The sequence below is a fragment of the Anguilla anguilla genome, chromosome 3 (genome assembly GCF_013347855.1).
Source record: "Anguilla anguilla isolate fAngAng1 chromosome 3, fAngAng1.pri, whole genome shotgun sequence".
Classification (NCBI taxonomy): Eukaryota; Metazoa; Chordata; class Actinopteri; order Anguilliformes; family Anguillidae; genus Anguilla; species Anguilla anguilla.
In genome coordinates, this window is record NC_049203.1 from 39,099,011 (window position 1) to 39,120,691 (window position 21,681).

The window sequence follows — 21,681 nt, forward strand, 5'->3', positions numbered from 1 at the left end:
GCAACATTGTGGGAGGTTACAGAAAAGTTTGGTTGTGACATAATGACACGTGCAGGATTTTAGGCGACATTCAGGGATGTTCCGGCAATTATTAGCCCAGAACTGTGATTCTGAAAAATGTTTATTTGTACTGTAAAAGCCAAATCCCCCTGGGGCAAATTTTAGATGTTTCACCAGACTACTTTTATGTCTAATTTCAAAGCCTAAACTTCAAAATCACCCTGATGTCTCAGATTGGCTAGTCATTTGTCATTAGTAAGAAAATTGACACACTGACTTTAAACCAAACAGTCAGGTGTTTTTTTTTTTTTGTTTTTTTTTTTTTTGCTGTGTTTTGCCGAGTTGTTAAATGCTGCCTGCATAACAGAGCCATACGTGAGATGGAAACTTGGGCTGCGAAGGTCAGACCACTTCAGGAGATATTGGCATCATAGTGAAATCGTTGTTCATGTCGTTGTGCGTGTGTGTGTGTGTGTTTGTGCGCGTGCATGTAATTTTCGCATAACACTGCATTGCAAAACGTACTTGTCATATATCAGGTGACACCCCTGGGAGGGAGAGAATTTCTGGACACGGAGATTGGCAATTCCAGTTTTCACCATCGTTTTATTTGCCGATACGATAGAGAGAGAACAAGTTAATTCCACATTTTCCAGTGCAACACAGTTGTGTGCCCATTCAATGAATAGGTGTGGCTGCAGCCTGCCACAGCGCTGTACAACAACAAATTCTGCAAAATACAATAAAGTTCTGGCCTGCAAAATATCATGCTCACAGAATCAGTTTCATTTATTTTTTGACAAAACCCCTGACAAATTCAAACATGTTGAGACTTTTGGTGATAAATGATCATTCTCTGGAATGACAAGGTTCCTTTTTCTGGTAGGATGGTTCCGATGGAAGGGGTTAGGATTTAGGTCAGTATAGAGAAGGAGCTTTCTTATAATGCTGGGGACAACCCAATAACCAAAGCAGTCGCATATAGTATGAAGTGCCAGAAATGCATCTTAATAAGATCTGACCTGCTTACTTATACAGGAGAGGTCAACAGCATTGTGGAATTGCCCGTGAAGCAGGTTTGGCCACATGAATTTCATTAATCAAGCTCTCAGTTTCACACAAGCCAGAAGAAGTGTCTCAACAGGGTATGATCAAGAAAAGAGTGAGACTGTGGAAGCATTCTTTAAGAAAATTGGCTTTCCATCTCTACTGTGGCTTTGTCTTCAAGAATGGATCTCTTGAGTGTAAAAGCAGTAGGGCTAGCATCATTATGACCTACAGATGAGAGCACAAAGCTTTCTCTTAGGTAAACTGTGTGATTAATGTTCTCCTTCGCTTTGGAGCAGCTCGCTCATCATCACTGACGTACTCACATCCCACCATGACTGACGCATCCTCCCACATATATTTTAAAGCCTGCAAGGAGGAACTGACTATCTCAACAGCAGAGGCAATGTCTACTGCATGCGATTGTAAGACTGCATTGGCTGGTTTAAGGATACTGACCATTTTAAGAAAGCTGCCTGTTCTAAAGAAATTATGTCATTACAGACCACAACACCTAAAGTACAGCAATTGGAAGTGAATTTTATGGTCAAATAAGACCAAAAATTAGTTTTTTGGCCGCACACAGAGCCTCGCTGTGGTTTGGTGTCAGAATTGGAGTCATGAATACTGTTTGGAACTCAGACTTGGGTCTTTCAGCAAGACAATGATCCTGCACATACCTCAAAATCAACCCTGAAGTCTTTAACAGGAAATAAAGATGAATGTTCTGAAATAACCATGACAGTCCTCAGACGAATGGAAAATCTGTGGGGAGATCTCAAACATGCAATGCATACAAGGAGGCTACTTCTCAGTTAGAAGAGTTCTGCAAAGAGGAATTCCAAAAGAAAGGACAGAAAGACTTACTGGCTACCAGAAATGTACAGGAAATCTGCCAAAGGAGATGTAATTAAGTACTAACTGACAGGGTGCCCACACGTGTGCCTGTGCCATGTTCACTTTAATTGATGTTTTGAATCTGTGATCAGTGCAAATAAATAGCAATAGTTATCATGCATTCAAATGTGGTCATGTCATGTCATGTTTAAATCTGTACCATACAGAATTCAGGTCAGATTCTGTTCACTTAGCGATTCATTGAAACACACTTTGATCTGGGGTGCCAAAACATTTGCATGCAACTGTACTTGGTGTGCAGAATAGTGCAGAATTTGTATAACATGTACCTACTAATAATAAGTTGTGCACAGTGTAACATGGCCCTGTATTAATGTGCAGAAGGTGAATTAATTCGGTGACATCCTCATCGTCCAAGATCTTCAGCCATGGATTGTTGAGTGCTGTGTCCTGCACTGCTGATTCAGATATTTAATCCTGGCCACGTCAGTGCCAACTGGCTGGCAGCCTTGCAGGGCAGTACAAAATTTCCCATAGTAGGGGTATGCACAAATATAATCCATAAGCCCAACCAGAGTACCTCTCCCAGATGTCCCCTGTGTTGTCCAGCACAGGTACAGGATTCACGCTCTGCTCTTCAGTGAGAGTCGTCGGCTGGGTCTTCCGGGGCTGTAGGGAGGTCCTGGACCCCCAGGATCTTTAAAAGGCTGTAGTAGGAATAGACCCAGGGGCGCGACACGCTCTGCGCCAGCTCCAGAGCCTCTGCCTCCTCTCGCAGGGCCCGCCGAAACTTCAGCCGCTGCTCCAGGGCTGCCCTCTGCCTGAGGAGCGGAGACAACAACATGGCTACTCTGCAGCAGTGATGACCCTTTGATCTTATCTCGGCTAATGCTTCAGACAGACAACAAAACTAACTGCTGCATGCCCATGGGCACATGGCAGTATTTCTATCCTCTCTTATATATTCAAATACCATTTAGTGGGTACTGTAGCAGGTAGTTAGTTGTCTTTGATGAAACATTTTTGTGAATCAGAAATGGAAAAGGGAAATGCTTATGCTTGTAGACTAAAGATTCTCCACATCAAATAGTGTATAATCAGTTATGAAACCTGTATCGTTTTTATTGTCTATTTTTCTCCAATTATTCTGCCTTCACTATCACGCCTAGAGCTATTGTATACAGTAGATTTCCCCTGACAGGAAATGTTCTCTTGAAAACATTTCAACATAAAGAAGCACCCTCCTGATTTGACTGGTGGGAATCTATTTTTGTCTTGATCAAAAATTATCACTTGGACACTATTGAAGAACTGACATTAATGGAATAATAAACCTCATTGGCACAAATGGCACCAAGATTAAATTATTGATGCATTTTTAAGAACTTTAACAATAACATCATCCTTCAGTGCAGAAGCATTAAAGTACCTGGCAAGCTGCAACATTGCCTCCTGTCTGGTGACAGCTGCCTCCCCTTCCTTCCTCTTCCTCTCTTCAGCCTCCCTCCTCCTTTGCTCCTCCTCCTTTTGACGTTGTAGCAGGTATGCCTGCCTCTCGTCCTCCTCCATCCCCTGCAGCATCCTCCTTTCTTCCTCCAAGCGCTCCTCTTCCTCCACACGGAGGCACTCTAACTCCGCTGCACGTTGTGGGATGCAGAATCGGGGACATTACAACATTCTTACCATCTGAGTACTGGTGAATTTTTTTGGAAGACCAATGGTAAGTGCCAAAAGCCTTGAACACACGGTACAGTTTTTGCCCCAATTTAGCTTTTATAATTGCCTTTCAGAGCCAAAGCTATTGGTGAAACTTGGCATGTGCACTATAGCCAATGGAAAACATTTAAATCATTGATGCCAGCAGGGTCTCACCAGCAGTTAGTAGTTTTACAACAACTAATGATAGTTCAGTCAAGCATGCAGCAGCAATAAATACTGATTTTCTGTCAATGTCAAAATGTTTTAACTGCCATAAGTGACAGGTATAAATCAGAATATCAATTTATTGAACACTATAGGCTAGGTTAAAGTTAATTAAACATCTTAATGGAAGTAGCTGTTGGCCTTCAGTATCATTCTTAGTGCTTCATAATTATACTTCTATAATGGCTGGATTCAATATTTTGAAAATTGTAGGCTTATTGCATTTATTTTTGTTGTCATACTCTTAAATGTATAAACACTTGTTTACATTATGTTGCAATCCAGATGTAATTGATTTAAAAATATCACTAGTAAGAGTAAGAACAAAACAATCAGTATATTTGTATATAACATTCAAAAATATGCTTCACGGTTCTCCCTATGCTATTAATTCAACATTTAAAACCAAGCTATTTTATATACATTTTTGGTATACAGACATGGAATAAGTGGAATAAATTACTTGAGCCTGTTCATTATCTCAGTATACAGTTACATTGAAAGGTATTGGGACAGTGACACAATATGGAGCCAAAACAACAAAAAATGTGTCACTGTTTGCATTTAACACTACTTGCATTTAACTGTGTTTGCATTATCGGTGGTGGTGGCAGACCTTGGCTTCACCTTAGACCACATCACTACCCTTCAATGCATGCATTTATCAAAAGGATGCACCATATTGGTGTGGTTTATTCCTTTTCTGTGTGTGTGTGTGTGTGTGTGTGTGTGTGTGTCCGAGTGGATATGTGCACCTGCTCTGCGCTCTTCCTCCGCCTGCTTAATCTTCAGGAAGCGCTCCATTTGTCGTTTCTTCTCTTCCTGTCTCCTTTTCTCCTTTTCTCTCTCTGCCTGCTGGCGTCTCACATGCTCCTTCTCCCGCTCCTCCCGCTGTTGGTGCTCCTCCTGCTCCTGCTGTTTCTGCAGCCTGCGGAGAGCGCACACACAGATAGCGGAGCTCGGTGTGTCCATGAGCCTGCCCCAGACAGCGGCCGCACACCATGGAGTTACGGGTCCATTTCACTGAATTCACAATCTTTTTCACAATCTCATATGAACAGTTTTCGGCACCGTTTTCTTTCAAGCTTCCCAGACATGTTAAGGTACCAATACCAAAATTTTTTTTTTATTTATTTATTCCAATTTGTGTTACAGCTAGTCAATGTTCCAATACAGGTAATGCCACAAGTCACACAATTGATTATCTTGAACTGAATTTCAAATATGTAACCATCAATTCCTCATAAACTATAAGGCCAACTTGCATAAAACTTGACCTGTGTAATTCTTGCATAGAGTTCTTTTTAAACTTAAAAATGAATAGTATTTATGAGAAAAACTTGGTCACTTTGAGTTAGTTAATATTCAGTATATACTAACAAATATGCAGAGGATGAAGGTGATAATGCAAATATCACTGTTGCCTTTAATCTCCAAAAATCAGTATGGTATGAATTAATTGATCTGTTTTCTAATTTTTGTGAAATATACTTATATTTAATATATGTAAATATACAAATGTTTGCTAAATGGACTCTTTGAATGCTTTAGTTATCCTACATGCCAACAGTTAGGATTATGACATTTTGTCCTTGGTCCCCCTTGGGTCCTTACAATCATATTTTTTCTTTTTCAGCTAAACAAAAATGGCCACAAACTCCACAGGGATAAACTCAAAAACTAGGTAGGCTTGACAGCAACTGGGAGCCGTCAAAACACCTAATATAGCACTTAATTTGGCCACATGATAACACTATGACTGTGGTGAAGTTTTCAAATTTTCACGCTTCATAACAAATAAACTCTAGGAGCCAAACTGTAGGAGTGCGGTGACATACTTGATTTCCTCAGTACGCTGCTCTTGCTCCTTCTGTAACTCCTGCTTAAAGCGCTCCTCCGTCTCCTCCTTCTCATACTGCCTCTTCCTCTGCTCTTCCCTCTCGGCCCTCTTCCTCTCCACCTCCATCCTGCGCTGCTCTGCCCGGGGAGCCCGCCCTCCGCCCTGCTGCTCCTTGTGGGCCACGCTGCCTCTCCTGCTGCCATCCTGAACACACACATACACATACATCAACACAGCACATGCATTCACACACCTGTATAGACAGAGCACGTTCATACACAACCACAGATATACAGGTTCGCACATGCAAGCACAGTGCTCATCCATACATACACAAATATAGCAGTCACACACAATGTAATACATAAAGGTAATTGTAAAGCTAAAGCTCCTCCTTACACTCAAAGTGTTACTGCTTACATCCAAGTTGACATGGTTCTCATGAGATGTCTCTCTTCTTGCTACCTTGAGAGCTAACTGGCCCTCAGTTAAGGAGACAGTAGGTGATTGCAAATTCATCATAGAAAAAGCAGGTGATTGGCTCTTCATCATGGAAAACGCAGGTGATTGGCTGTTCATTATAGAACCAGCAGGTGATTGGCCCTTCATCATAGAAGCAGTCGATGATTGGCCCCTCATCATGGAAACCGCAGACTGGCTCTTCATTCTGGAGGCAGCAGGGGTATCAGTATGTTCACAGCAGGCCGAATCAGAAGAGCTCAGTCTGCCAGAGCCCAACGCCCTGCTGCTTTGTGACACAGAGGCATTTAACTTCACCCCTGGTGAGTCACCATCATTAATGCTCCCCCCCAGCGTTGTGCTGGAAGCCCCACGCTGCTTCCCTGGATCCTTGTCCTTCGCACCCCCATCAGAGATCACCCCATCCAGCTTCTTCAGTACATCTGCAGGCCTGTTCATCCTGTCCTCTGTCAATCTCTCCAAAGCATTCTCCCGCACTTTTCCTGAGAGACACCACAGAGACACCGTGAAGGGAGATGGCTGACTTTGTGTATTCAGAAAAATGAGGCCACAAAATCAGCCACCCCACAACCTCACCAACAACAAACGCTGCACGTTGCTTGCCCTTCCGCTTCTCCCTTGCCTGTGAACCTGAAACATTCTGTGGTTTCTCTTTCAATCCTTTCTCTTTCCTTTTACCCTGAAAAAAAGAATTGGATATGTTACATGGCAGTCTGTGCAATTCATTGTGATATATGTAACACTCAGACACACCAAGGTTGAATTGCTAGTTGCCTCAGTCGATGTCGTTCCGAAAGACTGCTCCCCTTCTGCCTCTTCCCTGTTTCTGGCGTCAGCTTCTTCCTGTTGCTCCAATCTATTCCTCTTGGCCTCTTTAGCATCCGCAGCAAAGTTTGTTTTAACCAGTCCTTGGCTGGACTGACCGTTCCCTCTTTTATTAAAAGAAAGGAAAATAAGCAGAAAATGTCAAATATCATAGAGACTGAAATTGAAAGTGAAGTTATATATAAATAACATCAACAGTTCTGTCTTTCTACCATTAAAGCAGAAAGATTCTCGTTAGACGTATATTGTGAGTATTTGCCAATGGGTGTGTCCAAGGACAATTGGTGGCACTGGATACTGCACACCACTGCATCTCTGAATTTGCCACATAGATTCAAAAACTTCCTATTACCAACTGAAAGATATGTTTGCATATTTTCTGTTCTGATATTCCATGCAATTAAAAACCAAAGACTTTTTAAAAATCATACTCTTTAGTATAGAATTCAGGGGAAGTAGAGTGACTGCGGTATAGAGGACTGACCCACTCATGGCTCCAGCTGTTGTATTAGCAGACTGTTTATTGGACAAAAAGGCTCCTGTTGTGTTCCCTTCACCAGTAGAGAGTGCTGATGCTGAGGGGTCAGTGCTGTGGCCCTCCTCTCTGGGCAGTGGTCCCTTCGAACCTTTTTGACCCAGGCCCAGTGGCCCAGGCTGAAGATCCCATGTTCCCTCTATCCCTTCCTCACCCTGCTGGTCTAAACACAAAAACATGGTTGTGTGTGTGTGTATGTGTGTGTGTGTGTGGCATTGAACTGAGGTGAAGTGACAGGAGCCCTGCTTCAAAACTCAGGGTTTCTTTACCTGTGGTGTGACGGGAGAAGTCAGAAACAGGGCCCATCTCTCTGGGCCTCTTAGGGAGGGAACACTGGGTGACAGGATATGCAGAATCATGGTCATGGGTGCATTCTCACAGCAACCAGCAATACAGTTAAGGGAGTGTGGAAGGAACTTACCTGCTCCTCACAGACTAAATATAAGCCATAACTCTCTTCTGCCCCCTGTTGGCCATGAGGGAGTTCTCCCCCAACACCATCCTGCAGGCCACATGCAATAATAATAAAATTTCTTCCTTGAAGCAGTATGTACGTCTTTAATAAAAATACTGGCAAACATGTATTTTTTAATATGATGTCACTGTCACATGAAAGTCCTCAACTTTAATATAAAGTGAGCTGAGAGTAGTGTTCAGTACACCTGGTCTGCACGCGTACCTGTTTGTTCAGGGAAGATTGGTTCATATTGGCTTGGTGACCAAAAGAATCACTGACCAAGGTTCCTAGAGTAAACAAAGGCAATATTTAGAACTGAATTTCAGCACTACTGTAATCAAAGACAATTCTAGGAATGCTTACCTGTGTCTGTTTGCAGTAGAAGGGCCCAGGGCTGACCCTGCATCACTTCTGAGGCATTGAGTCCTGAAAGCAGAAACTGAGCCTCAGTCCATTCAACCTTCCCTCTCCTGTGTGTCCAACTGCCCAAACTATCCTCACACTTAAGAGTTCACCTTCCCACTCCCTAAACTCTCCACTTTCCTAAAAATCTGCAATCCATCACTCCCTAAACTCTCCCCTTTCCACAACTACCTGAACTCTCCACTTTTCTAAGCCTCCACAACACCACCCCCAAACATTCTTCATTTGTAAATCTACACCCTACCACTCCTAAAAGCTCCTTACTCTTAAATCTACACCCCACTACACCCAAACTGTACTCTTTCTAAATCTACACCCCACCACAAATCCTTGCAAATCAACAACCATTCCCTCATTCCGAGGCACACTTACATACCTCTTCCTCTTGTGATGTCATCAAGTAGCTGCTGGTCATTGGTGTCAGCAGCAGAACCCCAGAAGGACAGTTGTATTATCTCGCCATCAGGGCCCATGATGAGGGTACCCACAGCACTGCCTTTCTGAAATTCTGAATAATAAGAGAGACTATTATTCATTCAATTATTCCTTATTATTCATAAGGATTCAACTAAATAAACTCGGCATACTCTCAGCTTTCGATAAATGAGCAAGGTCTATACAGTGCAATTTTGAAATTCCTGTTAAAATGCCCGATAAATAAAATAAACCAAACATAACGCCATAACAGACATAAAAAAGCAAAGAAAACGTAATTGATTGAAATGGAAAAGTATGCAGTTTCTTTTCTAAAAACTTTCTTTTACATCCATGGTAAGGAGAAGAATATCATTGTTGAATAAAGAATACCTCTCAGTTCCACCGGGAGAGTTCCACGGACAACTGCAGTCTGAAGGTTGTCTGGATCACAGCAGTCATGGGGATCAGTGAGGTCCTGTCTGAATAAGGCCATGGAACTCTGTTTCCCAGGACCCTTTCGTCCACCCAGAGGAGGAAGCACACCCAGGGAAGGGAAGTCCTCTGAGGGCAATCACATAGAAAGATGTTGTCAACACATCTTATAGCCAATCCTCCACCTTCTTCCATCTCTAGTTGACTGTGTTCTTTTGCTATCAGAAAACAAGGATTTTGAAGGATAAAACACAAAACGGGGCCTTTTAATCATTTAAATTTCCTTGTGTTATACATATAGCAATATATTTAAACCCTGTGACACATATTTTGAACCCAGACTTAAACACTATGTAGTTAAAACTTAAACTTAAACTTAAACACTGCTTATATTTAGCTTTCGTCACTCTATTAATAATAGGGAGGAGTATACCAGAAGTATCATTCCTGAAACTTTTGCTTCACCACCCTATTCAATCATGTGCTGTGTCCCAGTCAGGCCTACCATTTTACTTTTGTTATTGTGTGTAATTCATTATAAGGAATTCCATTTGCTTACCTTTCCCTGATTCCAGCAGACCAAGACTGTCAAGGTTGAGCTCTTTGGGTTGGATGACAGGTATGGGACTGGACGCCCTGTTTTTTGGTTGGATGGCTGGTATGGGACTGGACGCCCTGTTTTTTGATTGGATGACTGGTGTGGGACTGGACACTCTGTTTTTTGATTGGATGACTGGTGTGGGACTGGACGCCCTGTTTTTTGGTTGGATGGCTGGTATGGGGCTGCACGTCTTGATTTTTGATTGGATGACTAGTGTGGGGCTGGACATCCTGTTTTTGGGTTGGATCGCTGGTGTGGGACTGGATGCCCTGTTTTTGGGTTGTATGGTAGGTATGGGACTGGACACCCTGTTTTTGGCCTCGATGGATGGAGTGGGACTGGATACCCTGTTTTTGGGCTGCATGGCTGGAGTTGGACTGGACCCCCTGTTGGTACATCCGGTCATAGCAGTCTCCTTTTCCTGTCCAAATTCTTCACAGAAACCCTGCTTCCCATCCATAGCTTGGGTATCATGGCAACCACCTTGGACACAGTGAAGCATACAGAAGACCATGAAGACAGAGCTCAAAGACGCATTTTCTTTCATCTATTCACACACTTAACATAACATAACATAACATAACATAACATAACATAACATAACATAACATAACATAATGATGAGAACAGGCGATTCAGTCGAAAGATGCTCACCATTTTCCTATCACTAAAGGGTACTTAGTGCTTATATTTTACCTGCTAACTAGATATTACCAAGCCTGGTCTTGGAAACTCACAGAGTTTCTGCCTCTACAACATGACCTGGAAAGCTATTCCACAAAGCAAAATACTTCCTGATGTCTGTGCAGAATTTACCTTCTGCTCATTTCCATCTATGCCCCCTCGTTCTACTGATAGAACTCAACTGAAGAATCTGTAAGTAATTTACTTTGTTAATCCCTTTTATGAATGGAAAAGCCTCAGTCAGATCACCTCTAGGTCTCCTTTTACTAAGCTTGAAGAAATGAAGTATCTTAAGTCTTTCATCACAACTTTTATTCATACCAGGACCCAATTTATTTGCCCTTCTTTGAACCTTTTCCAGAGCCTCTATATCTTTCTTGTGCAGAAATGCACACAGTGTGGCCCGACAAGGGTATTGTATAACATTAATATAAATTCCTTGGATTTGTACTCAGTACTTTTGGCTATATATCCCAGCATCCTGTTTGCCATTTTGAATGCTAAAACACAATGCCTAGAACCTGAAAGGCTTTGATCAACAGCTACTTGCCAAATCTTTTTCAAATTGAGCACATTCCAGTTTTGTTCCTCCCATAAAGTAGCCCTGCTGTATCTTTTTATTTCCCAAATGTAGAACTTTACATTTAGCTGTATAATTTCATTTGCCAGATTTCCACCCAACTCTTCTGGATTCTGTTAAAATATTAATTGATTATTTTAGTAGATTCCAAACTGTTAGGTAAACCTCTCCATTTTGTATCATTTGAAAATGTAACTAATGTATTTCTATGTCGATGTCAAAGTCATTTAAGTAAATAAGGAAGAGCAGAGGTTCCAACACCAATCCTTATGGGACTCCACTCCCCATAGTGCCTTGCTTGGGTAAGATCCCTACTACTCGTTTTGCTCTACACTGTAGCCAGTTCCAAAACCACTGAAATACCTCCAGTAATTTTTAATGTCATCATTTTGATGATGAGTCCCTCATGTGGTGCTTTATGAAATGCATTTTAGTAAAGTCTAAATGCTTTAGACTCTCTCACACACAAACACACTCTTCCCCATGTCCATATGCACACTCTGACCCACTCAAACCCTTTGTTGTACAATCACAAACACTAACATACATGCCTACATTAATTAAACACACTTGCACACACAATCAATCGCAAGTGTGTGCACATGCATTCATACAAGCACTCACACATGCAGGTGCACAGTTGCACACACACAGTACCATGCTGCCTCAGCATGTCAGCCTTCTGACTCTGACCGTGTTCGAGTAGTGGCAGCAATAATATCTTTCTGGGCAGTTCTCTCTGTGGGCGGCGGTGGTGAGGGTCCTCAGGGCTTTGCGGAGGTCCGAGGGCCCCTGGACTGTGTGCACGTGTGAGAGTGGGTGCCCCTGTGCTGATATTAGAGTCACCCAGTGGAGGCAGACGCACTGTCCCGCCCTGCTTTTCTAGCCCTGGTGGACCCACAGGCTTCATCTGGGTGAAGAAGATAAAAAAGCTTTGTTGTCAGAAATTTTGCCAAAAACCTTTGAGTGGACAATCACATGTTCAATGAGTTTCCAAGCAGGAAACTCATTAAGTATACATTTCATATATCTTACCATCAAACTTTTACATACTCCATCTGTAATATTTTTGGGTTTGATACATGAATAGGAAGCGTGCTTCATCCTTTATGTACTGTTCATTTGTCTTGGCTCCCTCACAAATAACATTAATTCAAAACACTAACTGTCACTAACTTATATCTAATTTACATAATGAGTAATGAAACTGAAGAGTTGAAAAGTTGATTGTTTGGAGAGGATATTTATGACACCAATGATATGTACATAAATAGGAAAAGAGTTCCTGTCTGTTTTGTGCTGGTGAAATGACTGCTTGCCTGACTTACTGCTCCTTTATCTGGGCCTGACCAAATAAGTGGTATTGGCTTCAGTAGGGGTCCGGATGGCACAGGGGGGAGGTGCAGGGTGGAAAAGGAGCAGGAGTCAGGGGCAGCACCTCCTTTCTGGTCCAGGACACCTGCTCCACATGGCACATGCATGTGCACAAACATGCACATATCACAGGCACATTCACACACACACACACACACACACTCATGCACATATTCATAAATATGAAGGCATAAGTATATACACATGTTAAACTGAATACTTTGTCAGTAGACACAACTTTTCAGACCCTAATAGAATGTCCTTTAAAACTTTGAGAAAATGACTGAGGGATCTAGATTGTGACAGATTCCACAAGCCAGCAGGGCAGAGGAACACTGGACTCACAGTTGGTTCCTAGCCGGGTACCATTAAGGTGACCCCCATAGTAGGTGACACGAGAGAGGCGGCTGCAACTCCAGGAGGAGTCCACAAAGGCTGTCTTCAATGGACAGGGCCCCTCTCCAACTTCCCCAGCCCCAGTAGCACTACAATTCCCATGAGCACCTAGGTACTTAGGGTAGCATGTCACATCATGTAGGACCTGGACAGATTTAAGTAGAATAAAAATCTTTTGAAGCAAGTAATACACATATTAGAATCTTTAAAGTACAACTGTCACATTATACTAGGCAGTTTAATTCCATAAATTACCTTTTATAACTATAAACACAAATGTTTGTATCATGAAAAAAGAATAGGCTTGTAACAGAGAAACAAAGCCAATAGGTGATATAGATATTTCCTCTGATAATTATTCACAGTGTACCACTTCACTGCTTTATTTATTTCCACCATTGTTAATTTCAAATACCATGTACCATACCATTTCATTAAATGAACAGGAGTATAGAGAAACGATGTCATAAAGCTTCATAAAGCAAATGTAGTGTACGTATAACTTTTAGTAATTGCATGTGAAGTTCTGTATGATTTTTATCACTGTGAAAGCAGATGAACTGAGAGAGAGAGCAAGGAGATCATATTTACTGGGCCTTCTTGATGATTCCTGACATTTCTTGAATTCAACCCCCAATCTGTCTTCCCTGTTTTCGAGATGGGGTTCATTTGAACTCTGGGTGAGTCCACCACAATCCTGAGGCATAGGTTCTTGGTCTCGTTGTGGTCTTCTACATCTCCTGCCTGGGGGACCCTTTGGTTTTCTGTAAATAACAAATAGCTATGGTGACCAGTACAGAGTAGAAGTGTTAACAAGCATATTCACCAGTAAGATACATCTGTTTCATAGCAGGTCACCCACTCTCCTGAGATGGCAGCAGTATACCATCAATATGTCAGAGTAGATGGTCATTTTTATTTATGAAAACTGTGTTCAATAGCTTTAAGTAGTGTTGATAACAAAGTTATGTTGTCATTATTCTACTTCTGTTTTAATGACTGCACTGAAGGGTAGAGTTTGTGACTTTTTGTTTTGCAGTACAGTACTGGTCAGTACCTGTTGAGGTGAGATGGCTATCCACCCAGTTCTTGACTATTCCCTCAGGAATAGGAGGTAGGCGGCTTTGGGGTACTGTGTAGGGTCTTGGGTGGAGGAAGAGGAAGCCTGTCTCATCCTCACAGTCACATGGGCTGGGGTTTGGAGCAACAGGCTGATCCTTGGAGTGGTCATAGATGATACCTTTAAAAGGGCGGAGAGTCTTTCAGACAGTCAAAACAGCAACAGTCAGCATAGCATCTAGTAAAGAGAATTTAAATCATGAAGCACATTGTTTTTTTTGTTTTTTTTATCTGCCAATATTCCTTCAGCATCCAATGTAACTATTATTCATCATGCTCTTATATTTAAGAACTTTAAAACTGCTATTTATTAAAGTGACTGAAATGAACAACCTTTGAGGACTTTATCAGGCTTGCATTATAGTTCCCTATTCATGATGCTGTTGACTCAATTTGCTACATGTTTCTGATCATCAGTAATAATCATTCTAGCAATTAAAATTTCCAGCAAAATTCAAACTCTTTTCTTACTTGTAGAACTAAGGCATTGAGTTGGTTGGCACTGAGCTGAATGCTCACTGCATGGTATTTGCCCAGAATCAGGTGGAGCAGGAAAGCAGTTGACTAATCCCGGGTCTTTAGTGTTATTTCCTCCTGAGACCCGGCAGTGAAAAGGACGTAAAAAAGGAAATAATACATTTTTTTGGACATAATACCAGTGTCTTTGATGCAGTGAAAATACATTCAAAAATGTTATGTATTTTATTTTTATCGAATGTCCCTTGTAGTATAGCTTTCAACGTAATAGAATATATTGTTCTTGATATTTAGACCAGAGATTCTCAGGTGGATGTTACCTTCAGGCTTTTTAGGGTCACACGGTGAGGTTGGAGGGTGCCAGGTTTGGCTCAGTTGAGTGACAGGGGGAACCAGTGGGGAACCAGGGGAGAGAGGCGGGCATGGTTGAGCATCCACAACATTATTGGCATCCTGTGGCTGAGAGGAACACAGAAAATAAAATATGGCTGTTTCTCATAGCACATGCACAAATACATATTGTGTGTTTAGCAAACACGTCTATGCTGACAGAAATTTATGACAGTCAGATTATGTGTTTTTGTGTATCTTTCTTTTGTCTCTGTGTACACAACATTATTTGACAAATCTCTGCGAAAGACCTGAAACTTAAATTAAACTTTCCACTATTTCATTGAATTCCATGTTGACAAATCCATAAATCCTCCACACTTAAATTGTTCAAGGACCATACTAGTTGAGAATGGCATTAATAAGAACATGGTTCCTAAGGAACAAAGAAAACATTTGAACTGACAGGCCATTTTTTTTTTGTGAATTGCTGAGGTATTTCAACAGATGGCAGCCTATAGATCAACCGGCAAGAAAAGAAACTTTTTCATTGTGTAAAGATTTTCAGTTCACACCCAAGGCTAATAACAGAGATGAATAAAAAGTGTTCTTATCTGTCTGAACGGACAAAGAATAAGATAACTGCAGATCTCTCCATGTCTTGGTTTAAGGACTAGGTAAACACTCGAGGTAGATGACTCATGGTAAAACTGTCACTGGCACATGTAACACGTTCCTTCAGTTAATTTAGATAAATAAGAACATATAACATACATAATAATGTCTGACAATGAAAACATGTCATTCAGTCCATCTTGGCTCATTTATTGCCTACAGTCAACATTACATCCAGCATTATCTCAAGGCTGGTTTTGATCACTCCACAATCTGTGCTTCTACAATGAAATGTGATAATATGTTCCAAGTATTAATAACCCAGTGTAAAAGAAAACACTTCCTTCTGTCAGTGTGAAATTGACAGGAACACATTCTCAGTGGTTTATGGGTCAAAAATGTGTCTGTCCTATCTGGGTGTCACATCATATTTTTCACATTATATTCAAACCTTTAGCTCAAATCCTGTTGAACAGCACAGGCACCTTAACATTCCTGTCACAACCAGTCATGGGAAAACCTGAATAAAGTCACAAATCACCCCTACAGATACAGGTTGCTAGATTCAGTACTTGTCAAACTGTACCTGCTTTTTGTCATAAGCCAAGATAGCCCCAGTCAGATCCCTTAGTGTGCGCAGCTGAAGTTGCACTTCTTGTACAGAATGCTGGCTGCCACGCCTCTTCCTGCTCGCGTCCTCTGGTTTGCGAGGCAGGGCCAGTTCGGCAGAGTACAGTAAAAGTGGCCCCTTCCTGGTGCTGTAGGTTTTCGGGGGTGCAGGCTCTGCCCCACATCGTATCCTTCCACTTTCAGACAAGCGAAGCAGCGGATGGCTGGACTTCCAGTTAAAATAGTCCTCAGAGAAATAATCAAAAATACATTAGCCTTGCCCTTATTTTTTTAGATCCAAAGCTGTACAGTGCAATATGAGGGAGTTCAGATTCATACTCCCTTATCCTCCATTCTTCCCTTTCTCCTCCACATTGTTTACAAGTACAACCGTCTACAAAATACATTGTGACAGTTGGACTATTGTTCAGCAGATCAGATGACTAGTCTTACCTCAGGTTCAAAGCAGACTTCAATCCTCCCACTCTGGCTGTCCACCTGTGTCCGGACCACATGGCCACACCCTCGACTCAGCAGCGATAGAGCGAAGTCTTTCATCTCCAAAGGGAACCAACTCCACCCTGATAGGCAAGGAAAAGACACCTTTCCAAAAATCCCTCCAAAATCAAATGCATTCAATTTGCCTAGTCAAGAGGTTAAAGTGACTTTTACAAAGTTCCAGCTCATCAATCACCCCCCAGTCTTACATTTAATGGGTTGCAACAAATTTAACAATAGAGGTCCCACTCAAGGTTTTTTCACTGAAGGTTAGCAGGGCAAGAACTACAATGAACGTATTCACCTTAAGATAAAGGCTTCATTCAGTTTGGTTCATTTCTCCAACTTTTCCCGCATAGGTAGTAGACATTATAGCAATGAGGTAGGTTTATGAATATGACTGGGTACTCCAATGTGGGTTATGGTTTTGAAACAGAATTTGTTAGAGTATTTTTACTTCATGGGTACTCATCTTCCTAACCGATAGAACTTCAAAAAGTACAAATGGCAAATACAAAAGTCACATTACCTGGCAGAAATCTTGAATTGCATATGTTGGTAGATCTTGTGATTGAAATTGAATATTTTTTCATTATGCACAGACCCATTAGCTGTCTTCACTTTTTCATATATGGACATACATTTTTTTTATCAGTGAGGGCTGCCATTTTGCCTGGATATATTCATAGATTCTATTTTCACTGTCTGGCTTGTGTCATTAACTGTGCCCAGTGATTACCACAGTGATTGCCAGAGTGATCAATACATGAAAATACACTTTCGTTTCATTTGTCTACTACACAAGTATAACACTTCCTGAGAAGTTCTCACAACCACTTCAACACTTTTTATGTAAGTTTGGTTATCCCAAATGGTGTTCATTTCTAAGTAATGGAGAAAAATGAGAAACATAAACAGTGCTCAAACACAGACATGACCACACAGACCTGATCAGTGATCCTTAGAGTACTTACTAAGTGGCTTAAATCACCCTATTCACTACCTGCTAATAGCAGGACTGAAAACTGGTTACCCCTCATATGTGCAAGGATATTGTAAGTGAACTTGGTCCCATTAAGACAGGGGAATTCAAAATTGCTAGTAAGTTTCTTTAGTCCAACATAATGTACATCCAAATTTGAATAGAAACAAAAATGAAAGAGCTACCTGCCGTTTATAATTATATGTGTATCTATTATGCATATATAAATAGATATGCTGTATGTACACATATCTTCACACAATATAAAATGGCTTAACAAATCAAAGAACTAAACGGAGTTAATTATTTACAATTCTAACTAACAATTATTAGAGACAGAATAGTAGATATGAGTGTGATAGTCACTCACATAACTTCACACATAGGCATTTTATCCTACCTGCGTTTCACTCTGTTCCTCTTCAGTAAAGCAGACTTCGAAATTAAGTGTGTACATGTACTTGTAAGAGTGGGTGCAGGAGGTGTCACTTTGCCACAATGGGACCCAGATTTCAGAGCCCCCGTCCTGACTTTGTGTTTGACAAGTCTTTACAAGGTTCGGCCGTTGCTAGGTCCCACAGAGCTCCCTGGCTAAGCACAAAGACTTGTTTCCCTGTTGCTATGGTTGCCCCACAGAATTTCCCTCCCGCCTCTTGCCCTCCAGTCTTTGCCACCTTTCCCTCTCCAAAAGACACAACGCAATCAAAGAGAGAAGTACGCGCCGAACGCTGTGAGCTGGAGAGCATGGCCGTCTGTCAGCTAGTAGAGATCTTGTGCCATTGTACCAGGAGGCACATCGCCTGCAGTCCCTCATCACACCTGGAAATCGTTGTAGTTGTGTTGCTGTTCTCTCCTTTTTCATAAAATAACTTTCTTTCTCCCTCCTTCGTTCTCTCAGGCTCAAATTTGATTGTTTGCATAAATATAGCAAAATTCTCTCATTTTAAAACAGCAGCCAAACATACTTTAGTTGTGATATATGATTTGGGAGTTCCTAAACTGCGTATATTTACTGTTAACATAAAAGACAAAGTTTGTAAAATTATTCTGTAGTTGGAGGTTCCTTTATTAATTTTAAATGAAAATTATGTCCTGCAAGTGTTACAGTGCAAAAAAATTCCTAACAGTCAGCAGTAGATCATTTCATAGGATAATCAGACCAGTTCAGTATTACAAATGTCATTATCAGAACATTTTGCATCGGAAATGGATACATTATTATCACTCATATAATAAAGTCGAAAATAAATATAACTATAAATGTAAAACTATAACCATAATAAAAAAATAAATATATAGTTTTCAAACATTCTCATTTTGAACCATTTAATAAAAAATGTTTTTGAATGAAAGAAATAAACTGGCAATATCTTTAAAACTTATTTAAGTTTAAATCTGGACATGCACTGGACAGCTGCTTGTCTGTTATAGCAAGTCCATTTTCTATGTAAGTTACAAAGCTTCCCAGCATAAAATGTGGGAGTCTTTAGTTGGCATTATGTACTGACAAGCTAGTGGTTCGTGGAAGTTTACTGTTTGGGAGACAGGGAAAGCAGGATGGGCTGAAATGAGGTTTCTACTATTTTCCATCCCAAGTTTTAGGGAGAAAGTAGATGAGGGTATGGTATTACATGTGTACGTTTTGCCAAATGGCTGCTTATTTTCAAGTGTACCTGATGAGCAAAGACAAAGCATTGTTTGTAGATCAGAACGGTTCAGTTCCTTGGGATCCAGACAAAGAGATGGCTGCCTGTGCTCATTTATGGTGGTGGTATCTTTCATTTTTAAGACCAGACAAATATAATAATTTCTAAGTTCCTCTCAAAAGACACAGTCAAGCTTTAACTGGGAAAAATGGGCATTTTCATGACATAATTTTTTACCTTGAACATGCAGCAACATCCACCTGGTGTACTGTACATAGATATACATGTTATTTCGCATAAACTTCAGGTTATCTCATAATAACACCAATACACAATGGTAGATTCCAAATTCTAATTTTTAAATATAGTATCAAAACATAGTTTTGATATTCTTTTCTCACTGTGACATTCATTGAAGTTTAACTCATGAGAAATGAACTTATGAGAAATAAAATGAAACAAAACTAAAGAGGAAAATGCTGTCAAGAAACATTGTGAATGATAGGAAAACAGTATTCAAGTCCTACTGTTGTCTTCCTGAAAAAGAAATATGCAATGTAAAACAATTTTGCCTTATTTTACTTCTGTTCAGCAGTTCAGCAGTTTACTTCTCTTCATCACAGTGTGTGTGGTTATTTCTGTTTCAGAATTTATTTTCTTATCTTCTATTTTTTCCTGTGCCATAACTGTCAGTTTGGCAAATCCAGTCAAGCACTGGTCTTTATTGACGCGGTGCCAGAAGCAGCTTTGTTTCACTTTCCAGTCCATGAACTGAACTGCACAGTCATTGTGTCACAGGAATGCCCCTCTTAAGCAGCTGCAGTAAGTAGCCTGCCAGCCTAAACCTTGTTTCCCGGGGCGACGTTATGGCCAGTTATGCACTGCCCTTCTAGAGTCAGTCAGCACTGGCTCAGTCAGGCTTCAGCACGAAACCACAGGGTGCACCACTACATTGAAATAATTCCTTATCCACAATATTTATTTTCTCCTAAGCATGCAAAATAATTTAAAAGCCAAAAATCACCAATGGATCATATCATGTTCTATTGTAGGTAAACATTAATGTTGCCATTTACAGGTTTGTGAAAACTCATGACTAAAATGGACGCTAGCATCCACGAGGACAACTTTGCATCAATATGCAATGTTATGTAAATTTACTAATTTGGATGAACCAGGTGCTCTAGTGAAATAATGGATAAGGATTTCTCAATAGGCAACTTTTATCTCAACGGGGGACATATCTTGGCATTCTTCCGCTGGCGGAATCAAGTATAGACTATAAAACTGATCTGAAAAAAGGTGGGGCCCTGGCCATTGGACATTTGTTTCCTGAAACTGGCTTTGGCCATCACAAATAAAGGCTTCAGCAATTAGGTCATGCCAGGTAGCTCATCATAGATGGACTCTAATAACACAGGAAGAATATACCCAGTGGGCAATTTATTAGGTACATCCATCTAGTACCAGGTAGGACCCCCTTTTGCCTCCAGAACATCCTTAATTCTTCACAGAATAGTTTCAACAGGGTGGTGGAAACATTCTTCAGAGATCTGAGGACAGTGCACGCCATTAGAGAAATCACTGACATGTTTGCGAACCAGCTTGAGACAATGTGTGCTTTGCGACATTGTGCATTATCCTGCCGGAAGTATCCATTTGAAAAAGGAACTGTGACCATGAAGGGATGCACATGGTCAGCAGCAATGCTTAGGTATGCTGTGGCACTCCTAATGTGTGCCAAGAAAACATTCTCCACACCATTACACCATCACCACCACTCTGCACCGCTGACACAAGACAGTATGTATCCATGGGTACATGGCTATTTAACCAAAATTCTGTCCCTAAGATTTGCATGTCACAGCAGAAATCAATATTCATCAGGTCAGGCAACATTTTTCCAATCATCAATCATCCAGTGTTGGTGATCATGTGCCCACTGTAGCCTCATTCTCCTGCTCTTGGCTCACAGGAGTGGAACCTGGTCTTCTGCTGCTGAGGCACATCCGCTTACAGGTTCAACGGATTGTGCGTTCCGAGATGCCCTTCTGCACACTACTGCTGTAAACAGCTGTTATGTGAACATTTTGAACATTCCTTCTAGTAGCTTGAACGAGTCTGCCCGTTCTCCTCTGACTTCTCTCATTCACAAGATGTTTTTGCCCATAGAACTGCTGCTCACTGGATGTTTTTTGTTTATCGCACCATTCTCTATAACCTCTGGAAACGGTAGCGTGTGAAAATCCAGGGAGGGAAGGTGTTTCTGAGATGCTGAAACCACCACTCAGATCACACATCTTGGCCATTCAAACATTTGGTCAAACAACAACTAAACCTCTTCACCATGTCTGCAAGCTTTATATATTGAGTTGCATCTAAATGATTCACTGTTTGGAGGGGCAGGCTGCTTGCATTACAGAGCAGGTGTATCTAATAAAGTGGATACTGAGCGTATGTGTGTGTGTGTCTTTGAGTAATGAAGTATTAGACGATATTAATGCATTTATAAAAAAGTATGTTAAGTCTTGTT

At 41.0% G+C, this 21,681-nt stretch overlaps 1 protein-coding gene across 7 annotated transcripts; it reads right to left on the minus strand.

Annotated features, from left to right (window-relative positions):
• Positions 1–535: 535 nt before the first annotated feature.
• Positions 536–18,069, minus strand: LOC118223462. 7 transcript variants are annotated; one of them, XM_035410032.1, is made up of 25 exons: positions 17,903–18,069; positions 16,476–16,603; positions 16,000–16,269; positions 14,788–14,927; positions 14,463–14,590; positions 13,930–14,112; positions 13,464–13,636; positions 12,822–13,017; positions 12,422–12,561; positions 11,760–12,012; positions 9,797–10,321; positions 9,196–9,366; positions 8,765–8,896; positions 8,329–8,391; positions 8,188–8,252; positions 7,930–8,010; positions 7,778–7,841; positions 7,458–7,671; positions 6,902–7,079; positions 6,725–6,827; positions 6,089–6,630; positions 5,667–5,872; positions 4,584–4,756; positions 3,335–3,542; positions 536–2,726 (listed from the first exon to the last, which is right to left on the minus strand). In XM_035410032.1, exons 2-25 carry the CDS (start codon positions 16,578–16,580, stop codon positions 2,543–2,545), a joined length of 4,497 nt encoding a protein of 1,498 aa, XP_035265923.1. In that variant the 5' UTR covers positions 16,581–16,603; positions 17,903–18,069; the 3' UTR covers positions 536–2,542. The 7 variants fall into 7 exon arrangements, with proteins under 7 accessions (XP_035265923.1, XP_035265919.1, XP_035265920.1 ...); XM_035410028.1 differs by having other exon boundaries at positions 6,068–6,630; positions 14,463–14,585; positions 14,789–14,927; positions 17,903–18,068; XM_035410029.1 differs by having other exon boundaries at positions 6,068–6,630; positions 12,431–12,561; positions 17,903–18,068.
• Between the last annotated feature and the right edge of the window lie 3,612 nt (positions 18,070–21,681).